A 19,238-nucleotide genomic window follows, 5' to 3' on the forward strand; every position below is an offset into this window, starting at 1 on the left:
GGTGTATATTCATGAGTAATTCTTCTATTGATACACCTTCATGACGCGCAAGCTTTTGTATTCTACTTAAAAAATCTTCCACCTGAATACTTCTGCTATCTCCCGAAAAATTTAGGTCCCAACTGTCTACGCGCGATTTTCTGTAAAATCTTCTTCCGTGACCTGAACTTGATGATCTTCTCCTTCTTCTACTTGAATCTTGTCGTTTATTCCTGTAGCTTCTATCTGAATCGTACTCACTCTCTGAATTACTTCGGCTGACTCGCCTTGACCTGCCTTTAACACTTCTATTCTTCAAATTTTCTTCACTACTTTCCGAACTGAACCTCTTCCTTCTACTTTTTCCGTCGAGGCTTTTATTTTTCCGTGATGGTCGGCTCTTATGGCACTCCGGCGGCCTCCTCTCACACCTACCTCTGTCATTTTCCTTATGTTCTTCCCAACCTTTATGAGATTTCCGGCTCTTAATGCACTCCGGCGGCCGTTTGTCTCTTCTACCTCTGTCATTTTCCTCATTTTTTCCCCAACCTTTATGAGATTTCCGGCTCTTAATGCTCTCCGGCGGCCGTTTGTCTCTTCTAGAAGTGTCCTTTCCATAATTTTCTTTGGATGATAACAAGCGCTTATGGCTCTTCGGCGGCTTTTCATCATCTGTTTCCTGCTCACTTAAAACATCTCTTTCTCTAGACTCAGACGAGATTTTTGGCTCTTACTGCTCTTCGGCGGCCCTGTATCATCGTCCTGTAATTTATTTTTACTTGATGTTGCTTCCTTGTACAATTTATCTTGCTTCCAAAGCACAAACTCTCTCCATTCTGCTTCTAATTCCTCCTGCTTTTCTTGTTCTTCTTGCTCTTGCGCCTTTCTTTCCATCTCTCTCTTCTCTTGTTCCTTCTTCAACTGATACTTCCTTTCTTCTTCCTCTTTCTTTTCTCGATCCCGTTTCTCTCGTTCTTCTTTCTTTCTTTCCTTGACTTTATCCTCATTACCAGATTCTTCTTTCACTCCCTTCTGCACTCTACTTTCTCCTCTGTTCTTCCTGCTATCCTCTGATTCGCTATCTGCAGTTGGATCTGTATAGACTTTATGCCCAACGCTTTTCAAAATCTCTGTAATTTGGGCACAAAGTTTTGCCTGATTTTGTTCTTCAGAATCATCCTGAATCGCCGCGGTTTTTGTTCGAATGAAATAATGTCGCAGTCTGGACACCAAAGCGAGATCGAATTTCTTGTTCAAACTCAATGCTATGGATTTGACGTTCTTATCAATTCTTAAGACTTCATCGTTGAAATTTTTATTTTTATTGTCTTTATTAATGAGGTTTTCGGCCCTTGACCGGTTCACCTCATCGTTGAAATTATGTTTTGCCACCCAAGTAGTTTTTCCTTCTTTCTCTTCAAGCAACAATCTTGCTAAAAACCTTCTCTTATCCTCTAGATTCTCCCTACGGTCCACTAACTGTCCACGCAACTTCAAATCAAAATTCACTTCGTCTTCTAGCAGTTGATCTGCAACAGGTAAAATATACCGAAGACTCATTTTCGACTTCTTTTCTTAATTGAGATTATGAAAAGAAACAAAATTTAAGAAGTAATTCAATTCAATTAAATATTAAACTAACCTAAAATTAAAATTCAAAATAAAAATCTTAACCTATAATAAATTTAATTCAATTAAAAAACTTAGCCTAAAAATTCAAAAAAATAATAATAAAATTAAAATTTAAGATAATAATGATGAATCTATGACAAAAGGTCGAAAGACAAAAAGTCGAAAGGACAAAAGGTCGAAAGACAAAAGGTCGAAAAGACAAAAGGTCGAAAGGACAAAAGGTCGAAAAGACAAAACGTCGAAAGGACAAAAGGTCGAAAGGCACAAAATGTCGAAAAGGACAAAAGGTCGAAAAGGACAAAAGGTCGAAAAGGACAAAAGGTCGAAAAGGACAAAAGGTCAAAAAGAACAGAAGGTCGAAAAGGACAAAAGGTCGAAAGGGACAAAAGGTCGAAAGGGACAAAAGGTGTATTCCGAAAGAATTTATAAAATGCATTTAACTTCGAGTGGAAATAACACACTCATCACATCAATCAAAGTTGAAGAATGAGCAATTTTCAAAGAAGGAGTAATTACTATGAAACAATATTATGAATATCTTGATAGTTCTGTTAGAGATAAAAATATTGTTGATTTAGAAAATGAATAAAACTTGTATTGCGCGAGACAGAGTCCTATACAGTTGGCAAAAAAGTTGCTCTTTTATTTTCAACTATGTTTAGCAATTAAATTAAATTCATTCAATGAGTGCAAATAATAGATGAAAATCTAGGTTTTCTGAATATCGCTTCGATCTGTCAAAATAGTGCACTCCGCAGCCACGCAGGCGCACGCATTGAAAACGCCGGTGTATTCACTGGCGGAGCCAGCTATTGTTATTTGGTGGGACACCACTTGGTGCAAGAATAATAGCCGTTGAGAACAATGGTGTGATTGCATCGTGTGATGTCCCACCTCTGTTTCCGCCAGTGGGTGTAATTGATGTGCGGCGTGCAATCATTTTGACAGATCGAAGTGACATTTAGAAAACTCAACATCCATCTATTAGTTGTACTCACTGAATGAATTTTATTTATTTGTTAAAAATTGTGAAAAATAAAAGAGCAGAGTTTTTGCTATCTGTGTAGGGCAACTCTTGTGCTAGATTGACTCTCTCCGTTTCAGTTCCTTGTCCATTTCGACCTTTTGATCTTATTGATCTTTAGTTTCTTTCTACCTTTTGTCCCGTTCGACGTTCTGTCCGTTTCGACCTTTTGTCCCGTTCGACGTTTTGTCCTTTCGACCTTTTGTCCCTTTCGACCTTTTGTCCTTTTCGACCATTTGTCCCTTCGACCTTTTGTCTTTCGACGTTTTGTCTTTCGACCTTTTGTCTTTCGACCTTTTGTCCCTAACCCAATAATAATAATAGAAAAAAATTCAAAAATTCTGATTCAACTGAGAGAATTAGTAATTTTGACGTTGGGCGCCACTGTAACCGTTCGCGAATTGTTCTCGAGGTGATTTTAAAACACGGTGGCTTAAGCGCCACTCTCGAAGAGAGACCACCGGCCGTGTTCTCTATTTGCCCGACTTTTACAGACCCTTTACCTCTGGGGACTCTCGAGCGGTCGCAGGGTCCAAAATTACTTACGCTTAATATTCTTTCCCCACTTCCCACCTACCTGAACTCGCTCAACCCACTGAAAAAAGAACGGAAAGCAACTTTCGAAGACAACTTTAAACTGTAGCCACGGCAAACGCAATGGGAGTGAATTTTCCCAGCCCCGTGAAACGCAATACAACTAAAAACTCAAACTAACTTCTTCAAATCACTTAACAACATTTATTCTCTATTTCGGGTTGGACGGTACTATTTCGGTACGGTCTATTTCGGTTGGAATGGAGAAAATGAGCTAAATCATGGCCATGAAATAATAAGCTCACATACCTGCGCAGGTTTTTGCTCCTCGATGCACTGATGCGAATACTCCGCCGAGAAGATGGCGACGATGTCCTCCGACCAGGTTGTGGCGATGGCGGCCGATTGGCTTTGCCGCAGATGCCGCAGATTGGCGCGCAGCGATGGAGGTCGAGCTCGAGCGATATGGCCGAAACTAAAGATGCGGAGGGAGTGGTGGCTGGACGGAAGGCTTCCGATTTCGGAATCGAGAGTGGTCCAGAATAACCGTTCCCTCAAGCTAGTAGCTTCCTTTCCCTAACGACCCGGCTTCGCGTACCTTTCCGGTTCACCGAGCGAGGACTAAAAAGAAGACTACTAACCGTCGGTTCGGGTTCGGTCCAGCGTACGATTATTGACGACGTACGGGGACCGCACTCTCAGGAATGATCAACGGGAATTGGCTTGGGGATCTTACCTTCGACGGTTGATTGGCGACCGCCGAGTTTTCGCTTTTAGACGAGCGACTTCACTCCTCCTCCGTTTGACTACCTTTGCAGGCGGGCCTTAACGCACGCTCGAGCTCTCGATGTCCGTTGGACGAAATGGCGGGCCCTGTAGACGCCACACGTATTCCCGTATCCGACTCCGGTCGAATACTCAAAAACCAGCCCTTTTCATTAAAAAAACTTTACATTAAACATTAAAATTCGTTTTACCTTTTTGTACGTTTCACTTAACTAACTCGGTGTTCGCGGAATTCAAAAAACACGTCCTAATGACGTCTGCTACGTTAACTGTTAATTTTAGAAATTTGATTAAAATAGACACAGAACAATTCACTCCAATCACACTTTACCTTTTAGTCAAACTAGCCAAAATCAACTTTACATAATGAAAAGCTTTGTAATCTACTCGCAAACACTTCTGATCACCAGCCGTTCACTTAGCGAAATGATCGAGTTCTTGTCTGAATTTAATAAAAAAAACTTATCCTTTTGAAAAGTCGTCAATTATTTTAAATTTGCGCCAAATAAATTTGATATGGCGACAAAGAGTGCGCGCCTTCGGTGGGTCGATAAAAAACGAGCACATGAGAACACTACAACAGTACATGGTCAATTTCTATTTGGATAATAATTTACTCAAGACACAAACCTCGTAATCGACATACAAATAAAAATTCAAATTTATTTTCGTCCGGTCTTCAAATTATTAACGTAACGTAATGTTTCACTATTTAATTAATTCCAAATAATTTTAATTTATGATTTTACTTAAAAAGAGAAAAACGTCATAAATTCTTATTTTGACTTAATCGAAAATTGATCGCAAAAACGTAAAACGTTACAAAATGGATAGCGAGTGATTTGACTATGCGTCCAATTTGGGAATTTCGAACTCATTCAGTAGCCGCTAGGTTGCGAAGGCCGACGGAGGTCCTTCGTAGCTTCGTAGTTGGTTAAATCACCAGTCTAGCGTACTGAGGGTCGTGCGTTCGAGTCCCATCGAAGGGGAAGTGGTTACCTCCAATACATGTTTCAAATCAATATCTTCCACACAATGTATATATTCACATATGAGCTTTCATAACATTGTAAATTAATGTCCAAGTCGGGTGGTTTAATCCCCGGAATATAGGCAATTAACTTTGATTGAACTGATTTTTTTTTAATTCTGTTCGTAGTTTTGCCAAAATCGTAATGACGTCCGTTCATTTCTGGATTGTTTTTGCATTTCGATAAGAAATTATGGTAAATTTTCCTATTAGCAATAACTGGTTCGATTTGTTGGTTTTCCTATTGTAATTATGTTGCATTGCCCAAAAAAAAACTTGCCGACGATTCTGGATATTTGTCGGCTAAGAACATAGCCTGTATACTGAGACTTTTTTCATGGGGAAGGGTTTCGTTGAAAAAAGTAGAAGCACAGACAAACAGACGTAACACTGGAAAAAATACCATCGACCATGACTTCAACAATCAATTTGAATTTGATTGGTTGCGCGTTTCACAACTAGAGGTGCTTGCGTCGTAATCCTTCGAGTTTGACATTTCACTCCAGCGCCTTCTGGTGATAATGTCATACGAAATATTGTTTCGTGTAACATGCTCGCAAGATGGTAGTAGAGGAGTTGGGCGATGGATATTTCAGAAGATTGTTCAAGCTGTTACGTCTGTTTATCTGTGGTAGAAGGTTGTATCAGAGACACGATCGCAAAATGAACGTAGAATTACGTATTAGAGTGCAGCGACTCAGAATAGTAATTATAGGTTTCTTTAATCATTTTCGAATTTGATTTTTAACATTTATCAATTCACGCGCCAGATGACTAAAAGCCAAAGTGTAGGCAATTCATTTTTTTCAATAGTTTGGCACTTTTATTCTCTTGTGTTTAATAGTTGTGCAAAATCCTAAAGAGTTTGTCGATCGATTGATACAAAAATCATCAAAATCGGTTGGAAGATGGCTGAGTTATAAGCCCATACTTCCTGATCACTTTTCGTGACGGTCTCAAATTTGATACTGCAGAATGACCTCCCTATGTTTTCCCGAAGGACGTATTCTATGTCAAGAAAAACTTCTATATTATCCGAATAAACTTCATCTTAAAAAAATTATAGGCTGATACCACCGAAAAATCATGACGAAGAAATCCGGTTGCTATTGGCGCAAGGCCCACAAGGAGCGACAGATGCGTGCGGAAGCGAAAAAGAATCCGTCGATGAAGGCCGTGATAGTCAAATTCTTGGCTAAAGGAACTCCATCCGGTGGAGGTGGTGTTGGTAAGTGCTGTTTTGCTGCTTTTTCCTTCTATTTTAATTGGATTAGATAAAAGTGCTTTTAGATAGTCAACTTTAGTTTTTTTCTTTCAGGATTATACGATTATAATCAATTCACTTGAGAACCGGAGTGGTCCACAACCGGCAAAAAACCTAACAGAAAATCAAACTTTGCAAGTGGTGCATATTTATAGTCTCTTTGAAGCTATTATAAGGAAGAAGGTTCCATTTTAACATAAGATATCAAAATTTTAAATGTAGTAAACAATAGAAGCATATGTGCCAGAACTATTTTTTTTTTGCTAAAATATGGTTAAACAAGCGCTTTACTTGGCTGTATATTATGCATCAAGTTGCAGTGCATGTTGAGTTTTATCACCCACATCGCACAGTGGGACGGATTAAAAAAAGACGGTCGAAAGTACAAACACAACTTTTATTTTATACAAACATAAAGATGCTCAAGCAGCATGGAACAAATAACAAATTAAAATAATGCTCGTTCTCTCCTGGTACCCTGAGAGGTATGGCTAGGTGGTGCCCACTACGGGAAATAACGAGGTTTTATATGAGATTTTGGTCCATCAGCCAAATCCCGCAAATAGGAGAACTGTTCCGTTTTCCATCTCACTGAACATATATTCATCTCATCGCAATACAAAGAAATACAGCACCGATCTCGTCGCTTCTTTTTGCTCACTGGTGAAAAATATCACAAAAATGAGAAACAAACCAAATTTCTTTTCATTGCTTTCTTTTTGATGGGATGGAAATAGGAGCTATGGGATGAAATGCCGAACCGTCCCCCTATATTTTTATTGCGTATTCCGCATTTTGTCTATAGCAATAAGTTTGCTATATACATAGCTGAGCCTTTGTATAGGATTCTTTTCCTATTTGAGCACCACGAATCAACTGATGCCATTTGGCATCAGAGTAATTCTCGCTGAAACCGGGCCACTATTTGCACGAGGTTCTTAAAAATGCCTAAATTTATATTCTTTCGAAAGCTCTCGGCGAGTATATTAAGGATCCGAGTTGAATTCTTCTGAAAGATGAACCCCTCGTTAGTTATACACGAAATCATTTTAATGGACCCCTCGATTTTTGTCAATTCTTGACTCACCAAAACTATCATAACTCCAGCATTTCTCAACCTATCGTAAAGATCAGCATATCGTTGGAAAGAGGAAGAGTGTATCCTCAATTTGCAATATTGAAAAGAGAAGCATCCACATTGAATTTGGCCGCCATCTTGGATTTCTTTTTGAAAACTATTTTTCAGCTGGGTTCGCAACCACCGATTTTGAATATTAATACATCGATAGAAAGCTTAGCTTATATTGTGCATTGTGTCCAAGAATCTCAGGTGTATGTAAAATCGAGGGGTCCATTAAAATGATTTCGTGTATAACTAACTAGGGGTTCATCTTTCTGAAGAATTCAACTCGGATCCTCAATATACTCGCCGAAAGCTTTAAAAAAAATATAAATTTAGGCATTTTTAAGAACCTCGTGTAAATAGTGGCCCGGTTTCAGCGAGAATTACTCATCAACGATTCGATGTCTGTGTCTGGAACAAACTTGGGACAATCCAACTAAACATTTTAATGCCTACTTTCAGACTTTCTTCTTGTATCCAGACACAAAATCAATAAACAAAACGAATCTATGACCGGGGCTGCCATATATACAGATTTATCTGTATTTAACAGATTTTTAAACGTCAATACAGACATGATACAGATTACAGATTATATACAGATTTTTCAAATGGAGTACAGATTCGTACAGATTTTTGTTATTTGAAATGTTATCGTCCCTATAAAAATCACATACAAGATCTAATTAAATATTTAAAAATTCTAAATAAAATCCTAAAGTCTAAACTGTAGAGCTTATTGTGAGAATAGGCAAGCAGGGTTTGCTGGAAAACTATTATATATACTGTCTACGATGGTTCACCACAGGCATTTAACTGACGGCAAATCACCATGATTGCTTTGATTAATATTTTGGCGGCTCTCCGTCAGTGCCGGGAAATGTCGTTTTGATGTCATGGGACTAGTTTGCTAATAACTTTTTTCACACATTATTTACAATTATGTCATTCCAAAGTTTCAAATTTGGGACCGTCATGAAAAGAGGTCAGGAAGTACGAATCAATAACTCAGTCGTTTTCCAACAGATTCCATAGATCTTAGTATGAATCGATCAGTAAATTCTCTAAGATTCTATACAACTGTTGTAAACAATTGATTCATTTAACTATTACATTTAACTATTGAAAAATTCAATTTCGCCAGCCAATTTTGAATTGCACTTATATAGTAAATTGCCTACATTTCGGCTATTAGCCATCCGGCATACAATGTTAATAATCAAATTTCGCATCCAGTATCGCACTATACGTAAATCTACGTTCAATTTACAGTCGTATCTGTGATACAACCCTTCACTTTTTGCCTTTCTCGTATACAAAGTACAAGGTTTACACTTGGCCGTCCCTATCGCCCTCTCCAGCTTGGAGTCCAACATCGATTTTCGAAGTTTCAGCAAGCTCCTCTTGAGGTCCTTACTGATATTATGCTTCGATGACGCAAAGTCGATTATGGCGTCCAGCTGTTCCGTCGCCACTTCGAAGGTCGGAAGCCCATCGAGTTTGCGGTTCATCGCCTCCACAAGCCATGGACCGTCGATAACCTCTACCGGCATAGCCGAGATGAAGGTTAAGTGACCCACGCTGGCGCTGCACACCGAGCTGCCGACTATTAGTATTGCCTCTGGCCTTCTAGGCGGAGACCTGAACAACCCACCTCTTGCGAAGGGGTTGTCGCCTACACTACTACCAAGGAGCTAAACTTTACTAAGGTGGCGCAGATCAGCGCTGCGTGCCACTAGTTCTCTCTTTTACTCTCCCACTGATCTTATGCAACGCAAATAGTGACGTCACTATTTGCGTTGCATAAGAACAACGGGAGAGTGAAAGAGATAACTAGTGGCACGCAACGCTGATCTGCGCCACCTTAGTAAAGTCTAGCTCATTGCACTACTACCACTGTGTAGGTCGCTCCTTCCCAGATGTCACCTCATCATTTCGCAGACCAATATGTTAAGTTGTGCTTGGTAGGGTAGTGAGCTAATTCCCGTCGTAGTAGGTAGTGCTTGGTTTTCAAATCTAATTTATACGCCAGCCCAAGTACTTACTCTAACTAAGTTGTATGTAACACGTATTTTAGAGTTCCTAGTTTTCATTGTGTACTATTAGCGCATTGAAAAAATCATAGTTTATTGAGAATCGGCAATCAAAAATACCCTTCAAATTTTTCAAATTTGTCTTATGAAAATCTGTTTATGTCCATGAGAATTTTCATTCGTCCAGTCTGAAACTCGATGGATTGCTGTCAAATAAATCTGTTGGTATTGGTGTGCGATTTCTACAAGTACACCAAATTAGTTTTTTATGCGGTATCATACCGTGTTAAATAAAAATAACATAAATTCAATTAATATTGGCCTGTTCTGAATATGATATGTGTACATTGTGAAACATTGAAAAGAATATGTGTACGGAGGATGTTCGCGGCTATCCAAGAAATACCTGAAGTGGAGGTCTTCAGATCTACACGCGTATCCAATGATCTACAGGCCTGTTTTGTAAATGTAATATACCCATTGTGGTACACATGATAGAATTTGTGTATGGAAGATCTTCACGGTTATCCAAGAAATCCCTGAAGTAAAGCCCTTCAGGTCTACACGCGTAACCAATGATCTACAGGCCTATTTTGTTAATGTAATGTACCCATTGTGGTACATATAACAGAATCTGCGTATCGAAGACGTTCGCGGATATCCAAGAAATACCTGAAGTGGAGGTCTTCAGATCTACGCGCGTAACCAATGATCTACAGGCCTGTTTTGTAAATGCAATATACCCATTGTGGTCCATATGATAGAATCTGCGTATGGAAGATATGCACGGCTATCCAAAAAATCCCTGAAGTGAAGGCCTTCAGGTCTACACGCGTAACCAATGATCTACAGGCCTGTTTTGTAAATTTAATGTACCCACTGTAGAACATATAACAGAATCTGCGTATGGAAGACGTTCGCGGTTATCCAAGAAATATCAGAAGTGGAGGTCTTCAGATCTACACGCGTAACCATTGAACTACAGGCTTTTTTTGTAAATGTAATATACCCATTGTGGTACGTATGATAGAACCTGCGTATGGAAGATCTTCACGGTTATCCAAGAAATCCCTGAAGTGAAGGCCTTCAGGTCTACACGCGTAACCAATGATCTACCGGCCTGTTTTGTTAATGTAATGTACCCATTGTAGTACATTTAACCGAATCTGCGTATGGAAGTCGTTCGCGGTTATCCAAGAAATACCTTAAGTGGAGGCCATCAGATCTACACGCGTAACCAATGATCTACAGGCCTGTTTTGTAAATGTAATATATCCATTGTGGTACATATGATAAAATCTGCGTGTGGAAGATCTTCACGGTTATCCAAGAAATCCCTGAAGTGAAGGCCACTAGGCTCACACGCGTAACCAATGATCTACAGGCGTGCTTTGTAAATGTAATGTACCTATTGTAGTACATATAACAAAATCTGCGTATGGAAGACGTTCGCGGTTATCAAAGAAATACCTGAAATGGAGGCCTTCAGATCTACATGCATAACCAATGAGCTACAAGATGGTTTTGTAAATGTAAGGTCCCTTTAATATCGACTCATGGAGGTTTCACAGTAACAGAATCTGCGAATGAAAGCCGTTCGCGGATATCCAAGAAATACCTGAAGTAGATCATTTCAGATCGACGCGCGTAACCAACGATCTAAAGGCCTGTTTTGAATATATAATGTACACATTATTTTTGCCTTTCTCGTACAACAAAGTTGTACCGAAAGGCTATCATTTCACTTCAAGAACGAACCTTTTATAGAAGGCCCGGAGACCCATAGTGTTATATACCAATCAACTCAGCTCAACGAACTGTATGCATGTGTGTATGTGTGTGCACAAAAGCTAAGAAAAACATTAAACAACTTTTCTTATAGTGAACCTTAGCCGATTTTCTCACAACAAGTTCTATTCGATAGAAGGCAAAGCCTAGTTGATCGCGTTTGAAAGTTATTACGAAAATGGTACATTGAACCGAGCCATATAAGTGACATGTAAGGTTGGTGTCTTGACTAAATGCGAGAAAGGCAGTATCACTATTCGGTGAAATAAGTTGGTTTTTTTTTTCTTTGGGGTCGTTGAACAATGTCACAGGTTTTAGGGGGGGGGAGGGAGGGGTTTCTAAAATTTTGTGACACTGCATATACAAGGTATACAAAACAGCGTAACAGAGGAGGGAGGGGGGTCTAGAAATCTCAAAAAGTAGTGGACGTCATATTTGAATCATCCCTTTAATTGTGTGTTTTTTAAGTTTAACATCAAGTTCAACACAAATGTATTCAATATGAAGAGAGCATGTACCATATTTGAAACCGGAAATTTGATCTTCAGTTACGCGTGTAGATCAAAAGGCCTTACTTCAGGGATTTCTTGGATGACCAAGAACATATGCTGTGAACGCATTCTGTTCTTTTTACTACAGAAAGCATGTACCATATTTGAAACCGGAAAATTGATCTTCAGTTACGCGTGTAGATCGGAAGGCCTTACTCCAGGGATTTCTTGGATGACCAAGAACATATGCAGTGAACGCATTCTATTCTTTGTACTACAGAGAGCATGTACCATATTTGAAACCGGAAAATTGATCTTCAGTTACGCGTGTAGATCGAAAGGCCTTACTCCAGGGATTTCTTGGATGACCAAGAACATATGCAGTGAACGCATTCTGTTCTTTGTACTACAGAGAGCATGTACCATATTTGAAACCGGAAAATTGATCTTCAGTTACGCGTGTAGATCGGGAGGCCTTACTCCAGGGATTTCTTGGATGACCAAGAACATATGCTGTGAACGCATTCTGTTCTTTGTACTACAGAGAGCATGTACCATATTTGAAACCGGAAAATTGATCTTCAGTTACGCGTGTAGATCGGGAGGCCTTACTCCAGGGATTTCTTGGATGACCAAGAACATATGCTGTGAACGGATTCTGTTCTTTGTACTACAGAGAGCATGTACCATATTTGAAACCGGAAAATTGATCTTCAGTTACGCGTGTAGATCGAAAGGCCTTACTCCAGGGATTTCTTGGATGAACAAGAACAAATGCAGTGAACGCATTCTGTTCTTTGTACTACAGAGAGCATGTACCATATTTGAAACCGGAAAATTGATCATCTACGTATTCTTTCTCTGTACCACGAGGAGCATGTACCATACTTAAAACAGGACTGCAAATCTTTGTTCCTGAGCTCAAGCCATTTCTTGGATAACTGGACGACTTATCTGTGACTTTATGCAGAATAACTATCATTTCGGTCAATTTTGAAAGTCAAACTTCAAAGTTTATTTTCGGTTCCAGTTAACAAAAAAACCAGGCCAGTGGAGATATATCAGCTTCCACACTGATATTCTTCCTCCCCTTCATACGGGAGCTTGGCAGAAGGAAGGTCGTGTGATATGTGCCATCACAAATATTGCCCTCCGCTCGCTTTCAAATCGACTTCTATAAAAACATTCTTCATGCCTGCCGTATCCTAACGGAACTATCAATTCTATACTTTCGCCTCTAATTCTATCATGAACATGTGCGTCTAAGTTTGGAAGATGATATTAGCATTTCCATATCATTGTAAATCGTTTAACTTCACGTAGAAGTTACACACACAAAATCATTAATTTAGTAAAAAATTCCTATTGCAATCCCCTTTCGACCGCATAAAAATGGTTTCGATTGTGCTGCCATTCAGTTAAATGCCTCAGTCTGTGAAACAACTAACACACATGCTTAACATGTACGTGGGTAGTGCTGCCAACAGATTTCTGTTATGAAATTATTTCTCCTGTTTCAAACTTTTGGAATAGTGGAAAATTTTAGTGTGAATGACGATTGTGTATGAAAAATATTTATTTGGAAGACTTTTCTTTCATTACACTAGCGGAAAATAATTGAAAAACCCACTTTTATTGACTGCATGATGTGTTATCAGATGTGTAACATAAGATTATTTCAGTTCAAACCGCCAGTTTGGCAACGCGTTTTTCGACTATAAACAAGGCGACGAAGAAAATAAATTTCAAACGCTTTAAAGTTTGAAAAAACAGATCATTTGAGCGCCTTCCGGCAGTTATTTTGCAATTATTATTCACTTGAGCAATATTGCTTTTATTTAGTGCGCAGTGAGGAATTTATGTGAAAAAGTGCGGTGAAAATCAGTGAATTACGTAGATTTTGGTGACGGTGTTGCGCGTCTTCTACAGCAGTGAACGAACTGGATTTTCCTTCGTCGCACGGATAACGTAGGAAATTATGCAAAAGTCACAGCCGCAAAGTTAAATTTAACTGTATTTCAAGTAAGTAACACCGGAATGTAATTTAAATGAATGCAGATCGTAGTGTACACTTTTTTCTATCTCGCCAGATGCTTAGTTCATTATTTTAGTTTACGATTCGCGAGTATTTAGTGATTTAGAATTTGATATGACGAATGCTAGCGCCATGGACGAATTAGCGCATAACCCTACTAAACGACACGTACATTAAAACATGGATATACTATAACAGTTCGGATTCCCCAGCAAACAAAAAATCAACTACACTGATGAAATAAGAATTTGATTAAAATAATTTCTTTCATTTAATTGCAGAAGGCATTGACAATCAAAGATGCACTATCAGCAATAGTGTTAATATCCATTTTAGATTAGAAAATTTCGCTGTATTACATAAATGTTTTGAAAAAAGTCCGCAAAAAATAATTTCCAGAAGAATATTAAAATAAACTTTATCTCATTCTTTGTTCTTCATTTTCTGAGAAATTGTATTATTTAACTTGACGTAGACTCGGAGTTTTGAATCAAAACATTAAATAATTTTTCGTTGATGTATAAGCAGTACCTCCTCTATTTTAGTAGGGTTACTGCTCCTTGACTCGTTTCTTATCGTTGTGATTTTTTTTTTCAGTAGTAAGCACGCATGTTTATAGCAAAAAGAAGTAACGAAATTGGTGCTGTATGTCTTTGTATTGAAAACGGGACTGTTCCCCTAAAATAGCACATTTTGCCCTAGTTTGAAAATTTTATAAATACACCCAAAAAACAAATCTGGCAATCATTGTATAAAATCTTGACATATACAATTCTGTAAGCTTTTGCACTGTAAGCACTGTAATTGTGTATGCCAAATTATTATACAGTTTCTGTAAGGTTCTTATGCAGAATTATACACCCGATTCTGTTTTTACACGGATTTTTTTTGCACGGCCGTGTAAAAAATCCCATACAAAATTTTTGCAAAGTTGCTCCACTTTGCATGATTCGTCGAGAAATCATAAAACTTTTTTTACACGGATTTTCGAATTTTGAACTGAAAACTTTTTTTACACGGAACGCATCCCCCGTGTAAAAAAAAGAATCGGGTGTATTAAAATCTGCCATCCATGATGATGCCTTTCTCGTTCATTATAAAATGTATCGAGAAAGGCACAGTTTTCAGCACTAGGCATTCATTTCTTTTTATTTATTCAGAGCAATTTCCGTATGATTTCCAAAAAGATTTTTACAACATCACGTTCGAACTCCAGAGAATTTTTCATGAAGATACCAATGATTTACATGAAAATTCCATGCAATATCTTGTTAAAATTCCGAAAAGCTCTCCGTAAAAATTGCAAAGGAACTCAAGGAAAGGAAATTGAATTTTTGAACGGAAAAGAGTCGTTTGGCAGAAAGCCACAAGGCTGAAAATTGTTAGGTCGAATATGTCGATTAACCGAAAAGACTATTTGGTAAAAGCCTACCCGAGCAAAGCTTGAGAGCAAATCGATTTCTTATTTTAATGTTGTGAAATAATCGATTCTTCTTCTTCTTCTTATTGACATTACATCCCCCACTGGGACATTGTCTCCTCGCAGCTTAGTGTTCATTCAGCACTTTCACAGTTATTAACCGCAAGGATTCTAAACCAAGTTACCATTTTTGCATTCGTATATCATGAGGCCAACACGATGATACGTTTATGCCCAGGGAAGTCGAGACAATTTCCAAACCGAAAATGGCCTAGACCGGCACCGGGATTCAAACCCAGTCACCCTCAGCATGGTCTTGCTTTATAGCCGCGAATCTTACTGCTAGGACGAGGAGGCCCCCCATCAATAAATCATCGATTATGTTAACAATTTGATATCTTTTTGGTCGTTTTAAAGGTTAAAATAACAAAACGTTTAGCAGAAAAATCTTACTGTGACATCAAATCAAAAACTATTCCTGCTATCGATGAGAACAAATCGAAAACTAATTAGCTAAGCCAATAACTCAGCCGTTTTTCAACGGATTCCGGAGGTTTTGGTATGAGTCGATCAGTAAGCTCTCTAAGATTCTATACAACTATTGTAAACAATTGACTCAATGCATTTAACTATTGAAAAAATCAATTTCTCCAGCTAATGTTGAAATTGCACTTTAACAGTAAATTGCCTACATTTCGGCTATTAGCCATCCGGCATGAACATGCATAAAATGTTGATGACAAATTTCGCATCTACTATCGCACCATGCGTAATTCTATGTCCAGTTTGCGGTCGTATCTTTGATACCACCCCTCTGCTTTTTTTCATACAACTGTCAAGCGTTTGTTTACTTGCAGCGTGGCACTCTAGATCGATTTCAATTCGATCAGATGGATTTCAAAAGTCATAGAAACGTTGTATTTTGTCAATTTTTCAACTTTCCAAATACACCAACAAATGTATAGAAGGAAACATTATTGAAATAGCAAATGCAGCTCACCTTCCCTGTAAAAAAAATCCAGTTGTATTGACTTATAAGGTCAGCTTGCTCAAGCCGAAACTGGATTACATGCCAAGTGGCAAATTAAGCGCATATCTGTTCCAGAGAACGCTGCAACACAGATTTGGTAAAAACCGAGGTAAAACGGTTTGTTTCCATCTTTGTTTGGATAAGTTTTACATTCGATATCACATGATAAGAAATTAGTTTTTTCTAGATAGGATTTTAATTTACTATATTTTTAATTTCTCTAGCAACACTGCATACTGCCGATTTTTCCTCCCGCTAATTCGTTTTTAACTTTTTATTGATTTGTTCAAACCCTGCTCTGAACTCCATCTGGTAAGTAGTACTTATCTTGATAGGCAACATTTTTATTTAATTTTTTTTGGAATTCTATTCGTAGTTTTGCCAAAATCGTAATGACGTCCAATCATTGCTGGATTGTTTTTGCATTATGATAAGAAGTTATGGAAAACTTTCTATTAGCACTCGATTGGTTTGGTTTTCCTAAATATTTTTTTGTGGGAAGTACATTATAAAATGTAATTATATTGCATTACCCAAAAAACCTTGCCGATATTTATCGGCTAAGAATATAGCCTGTAAACTTGCAGATTCTGAGACTTTTTTCATGGGGAAGGGTTTCGTTGGAAAAAAAAACTTCTATATTATCCGAATAAACTTCACCTTAAAAAAATTATAGGCTGATCCACCGAAAAATCATGGCGAAAAAATCCGGTTGCTATTGGCGCAAGGTCCTCAAGGAGCGACAGATGCGTGCGGAAGTGGAGAAAAATCCATCGATGAAGGCCGTGATGTCCAAATGCTTGGCTAAAGGAACTCCATCCGGTGCAGGTGGTGTTGGTAAGTGTTTTTTTTATGCTCGTTCCTTCTATTTTAATTGGATTAGATAAAAGTGCTTCTAGATAGTCAACTTTAGTTTTATCATTGGGGATTATACGATTATAATCAAGTCAGGTTCACAACCGCCAAAAATCCTAATTCCTAACATAAAATCAAACCACTACGGGAAATGACGAGGTTTTATATAGACGAGGTTTCCATCAGCCATATCCCGCAAATATATTTTTATTGCGTATTCCACATTTAGTCTACAGCAACAAGTTTGTTGTATTTATAGCTGAGCCTTTGTATAGGATTCTTATCCTTTTGGGATGCCATTTGGCATCAACAATTCGATGTCTGTGTCTGGAACAATTTTAATGCCTACTTTTAGGCTTTTTTTCTTGCATCCAGACACAGAATCAATAAACAAAACAGATACAATCTAGCACAAATGATACGGACTCGATCGACTATTAAGGTCTAAAGGTTCCCCCAAACACACGCGACGCGACAGTCGCGACGCGATTCTATCGTTTGGCGACAGCGATTCTGTCGCCGTTGGTATGGAAGCGTAAATAGAACGTTGCCTGCAACGACCCAACGATAGAATCGCGGCGACCAGTTGTCGCCGTCGCGGCGATGAAATCGCTTAGGTCTGGGGGAGCCTTAAGGGAAGGGTTTTCCGTTAAAAAAGCACGCACGCTTAAAATCAATAACACAGAGATGTGTTTGCATCACACAAAACGGACCTAATGCGGAACATCCCCTAGATGAGCGATAGTTACACAGCCACAAAAATAGCTCGTGTGGTTTTATTGAAGCTTGGATTTCAATATTTTCAACAGTATTTGGTTCCTCATGAAACAAAGAATCTGTACAAACGTTTAAGGGTATGCGATAACATACTTTTTCCTAACGAAACGAAACGAAACGAAATTTAAAATGTCTATGTTGATTCGGATCGAAACGAAACGAAATATAGATTTTCTTTCGAGACTTCGAAACGATACGAAATCAAGGTTCATTTAATTCGAAATTTTTCGAAACGAAACGAAGTTTTATTTTTCTTTCAGCGGAATTTTTGTTAAATTGGTTTTACATTATGTACACGCATTTCTGATTTCACTTTTTTGAAGTCGAATAACTGTTTTGCGACCAATAAAGTTATAATAACCGAAGAGGCAGTCTGTGATAAATCACCGCATTTTCGCCGCATATACCATTGACAATAAGGCAATACCCCAGAATTTGTGCCGATATTAAAGGAATTCATAGTGGAGCGTGTGCTCCCAAATATGATCAATTTTATATCAGTTTTTTATCAGCAAGTATAAAAAATATAAAGCTATGTCCATTTAGGATCCGGAATAATGAAACATCTGTATGTAGGTAACGTATTGATATACAAATAAGTTTAATTCATAAAAAACAAAGGTAATTTACTTTACTTTAAGGAAAAAATATAAATGCAAATCATTTCTAGTTTTCCACCGACAATTCGCACTTTCTTCTTTATTCCTCTCATCAAACGCTGCACACTTCCGGAGACAACTTCCTTGGCACATTCGTTCCGCATTTTGGTCATCTGAGTCGTGTTCCGAGCTGTTTATCCACTTCATTATTGCCCAAAATGTCTCGATGGGCCGGAACTGCGACCAGTTGGATGGATTATGTTTTTAAAGTTGAAACCTACATTATTATCACGGTACAACTGGATGACTTCCCGGCTGTATTGGCAACTCGCCAAATCTGGCCAAAACTTCACGGGACCTTCATGGGCTTTCATGAAACTTAGTACGCGGTTTTTGAGACATTCTTCCTTGTACAGCTTACCCGAGCAAAAATGAATAACTAATTGATAACAAATTCTATTATCCGGTTATCGAACATATTGATAACTGAACTTGTTATCATTTTGGCTGAATTAACAGCCAACATAACAAAAATGATACCAGAATTTTGTTCCTGAAATAACTACCTGAAAACAAATTAGGTTATCACTGATACCAAATTGATAACACATTTTGTTATACATGTTATTCACTCAAATAACTAATTTAGTTATTATTTAGTTATCAGCCATCTCTGTTTTATCGACCAAAATAGTTAAATCTTCTTTACCGACTTCGTTACGCATTGAAAAAAATGTTGGCATTCATTGGGATTCGAACTCGAATCGAATGATTGCACGGCGTCGTCTCTAGGCACTCACCCATTTACGCTTTCTTGAGGAGTAGGAGAGAAGAGCAC

General features: G+C 38.3%; 1 protein-coding gene across 1 annotated transcript; it reads right to left on the reverse strand.

The window, feature by feature from the left end:
• Nucleotides 1–666: 666 nt before the first annotated feature.
• Nucleotides 667–5,714, reverse strand: LOC134206525 (DNA ligase 1-like). Its single transcript, XM_062682249.1, has 4 exons — nt 5,665–5,714; nt 3,479–3,644; nt 3,182–3,230; nt 667–1,109 (listed from the first exon to the last, which is right to left on the reverse strand). Exons 1-4 carry the CDS (start codon nt 5,712–5,714, stop codon nt 667–669), a joined length of 708 nt encoding a protein of 235 aa, XP_062538233.1.
• Nucleotides 5,715–19,238: the final 13,524 nt, after the last annotated feature.

This window comes from Armigeres subalbatus, chromosome 1, assembly GCF_024139115.2.
Source record: "Armigeres subalbatus isolate Guangzhou_Male chromosome 1, GZ_Asu_2, whole genome shotgun sequence".
Taxonomy (NCBI): domain Eukaryota; kingdom Metazoa; phylum Arthropoda; class Insecta; order Diptera; family Culicidae; genus Armigeres; species Armigeres subalbatus.

Excerpts from the sequence above, each read along its gene's own strand:
- LOC134206525 (XM_062682249.1), bottom strand. The coding sequence starts at position 5,714 with ATGATTAAAGAAACCTATAATTACTATTCTGAGTCGCTGCACTCTAAT. Across the intron at positions 3,231-3,478 it reads AGGAGCAAAAACCTGCGCAG|TGGGTTGAGCGAGTTCAGGT; the intron begins GTATGTGAGCTT and ends TTCTTTTTTCAG. Across the intron at positions 1,110-3,181 it reads GTGGGGAAAGAATATTAAGC|AGATTTTGAAAAGCGTTGGG; the intron begins GTAAGTAATTTT and ends CCCAAATTACAG.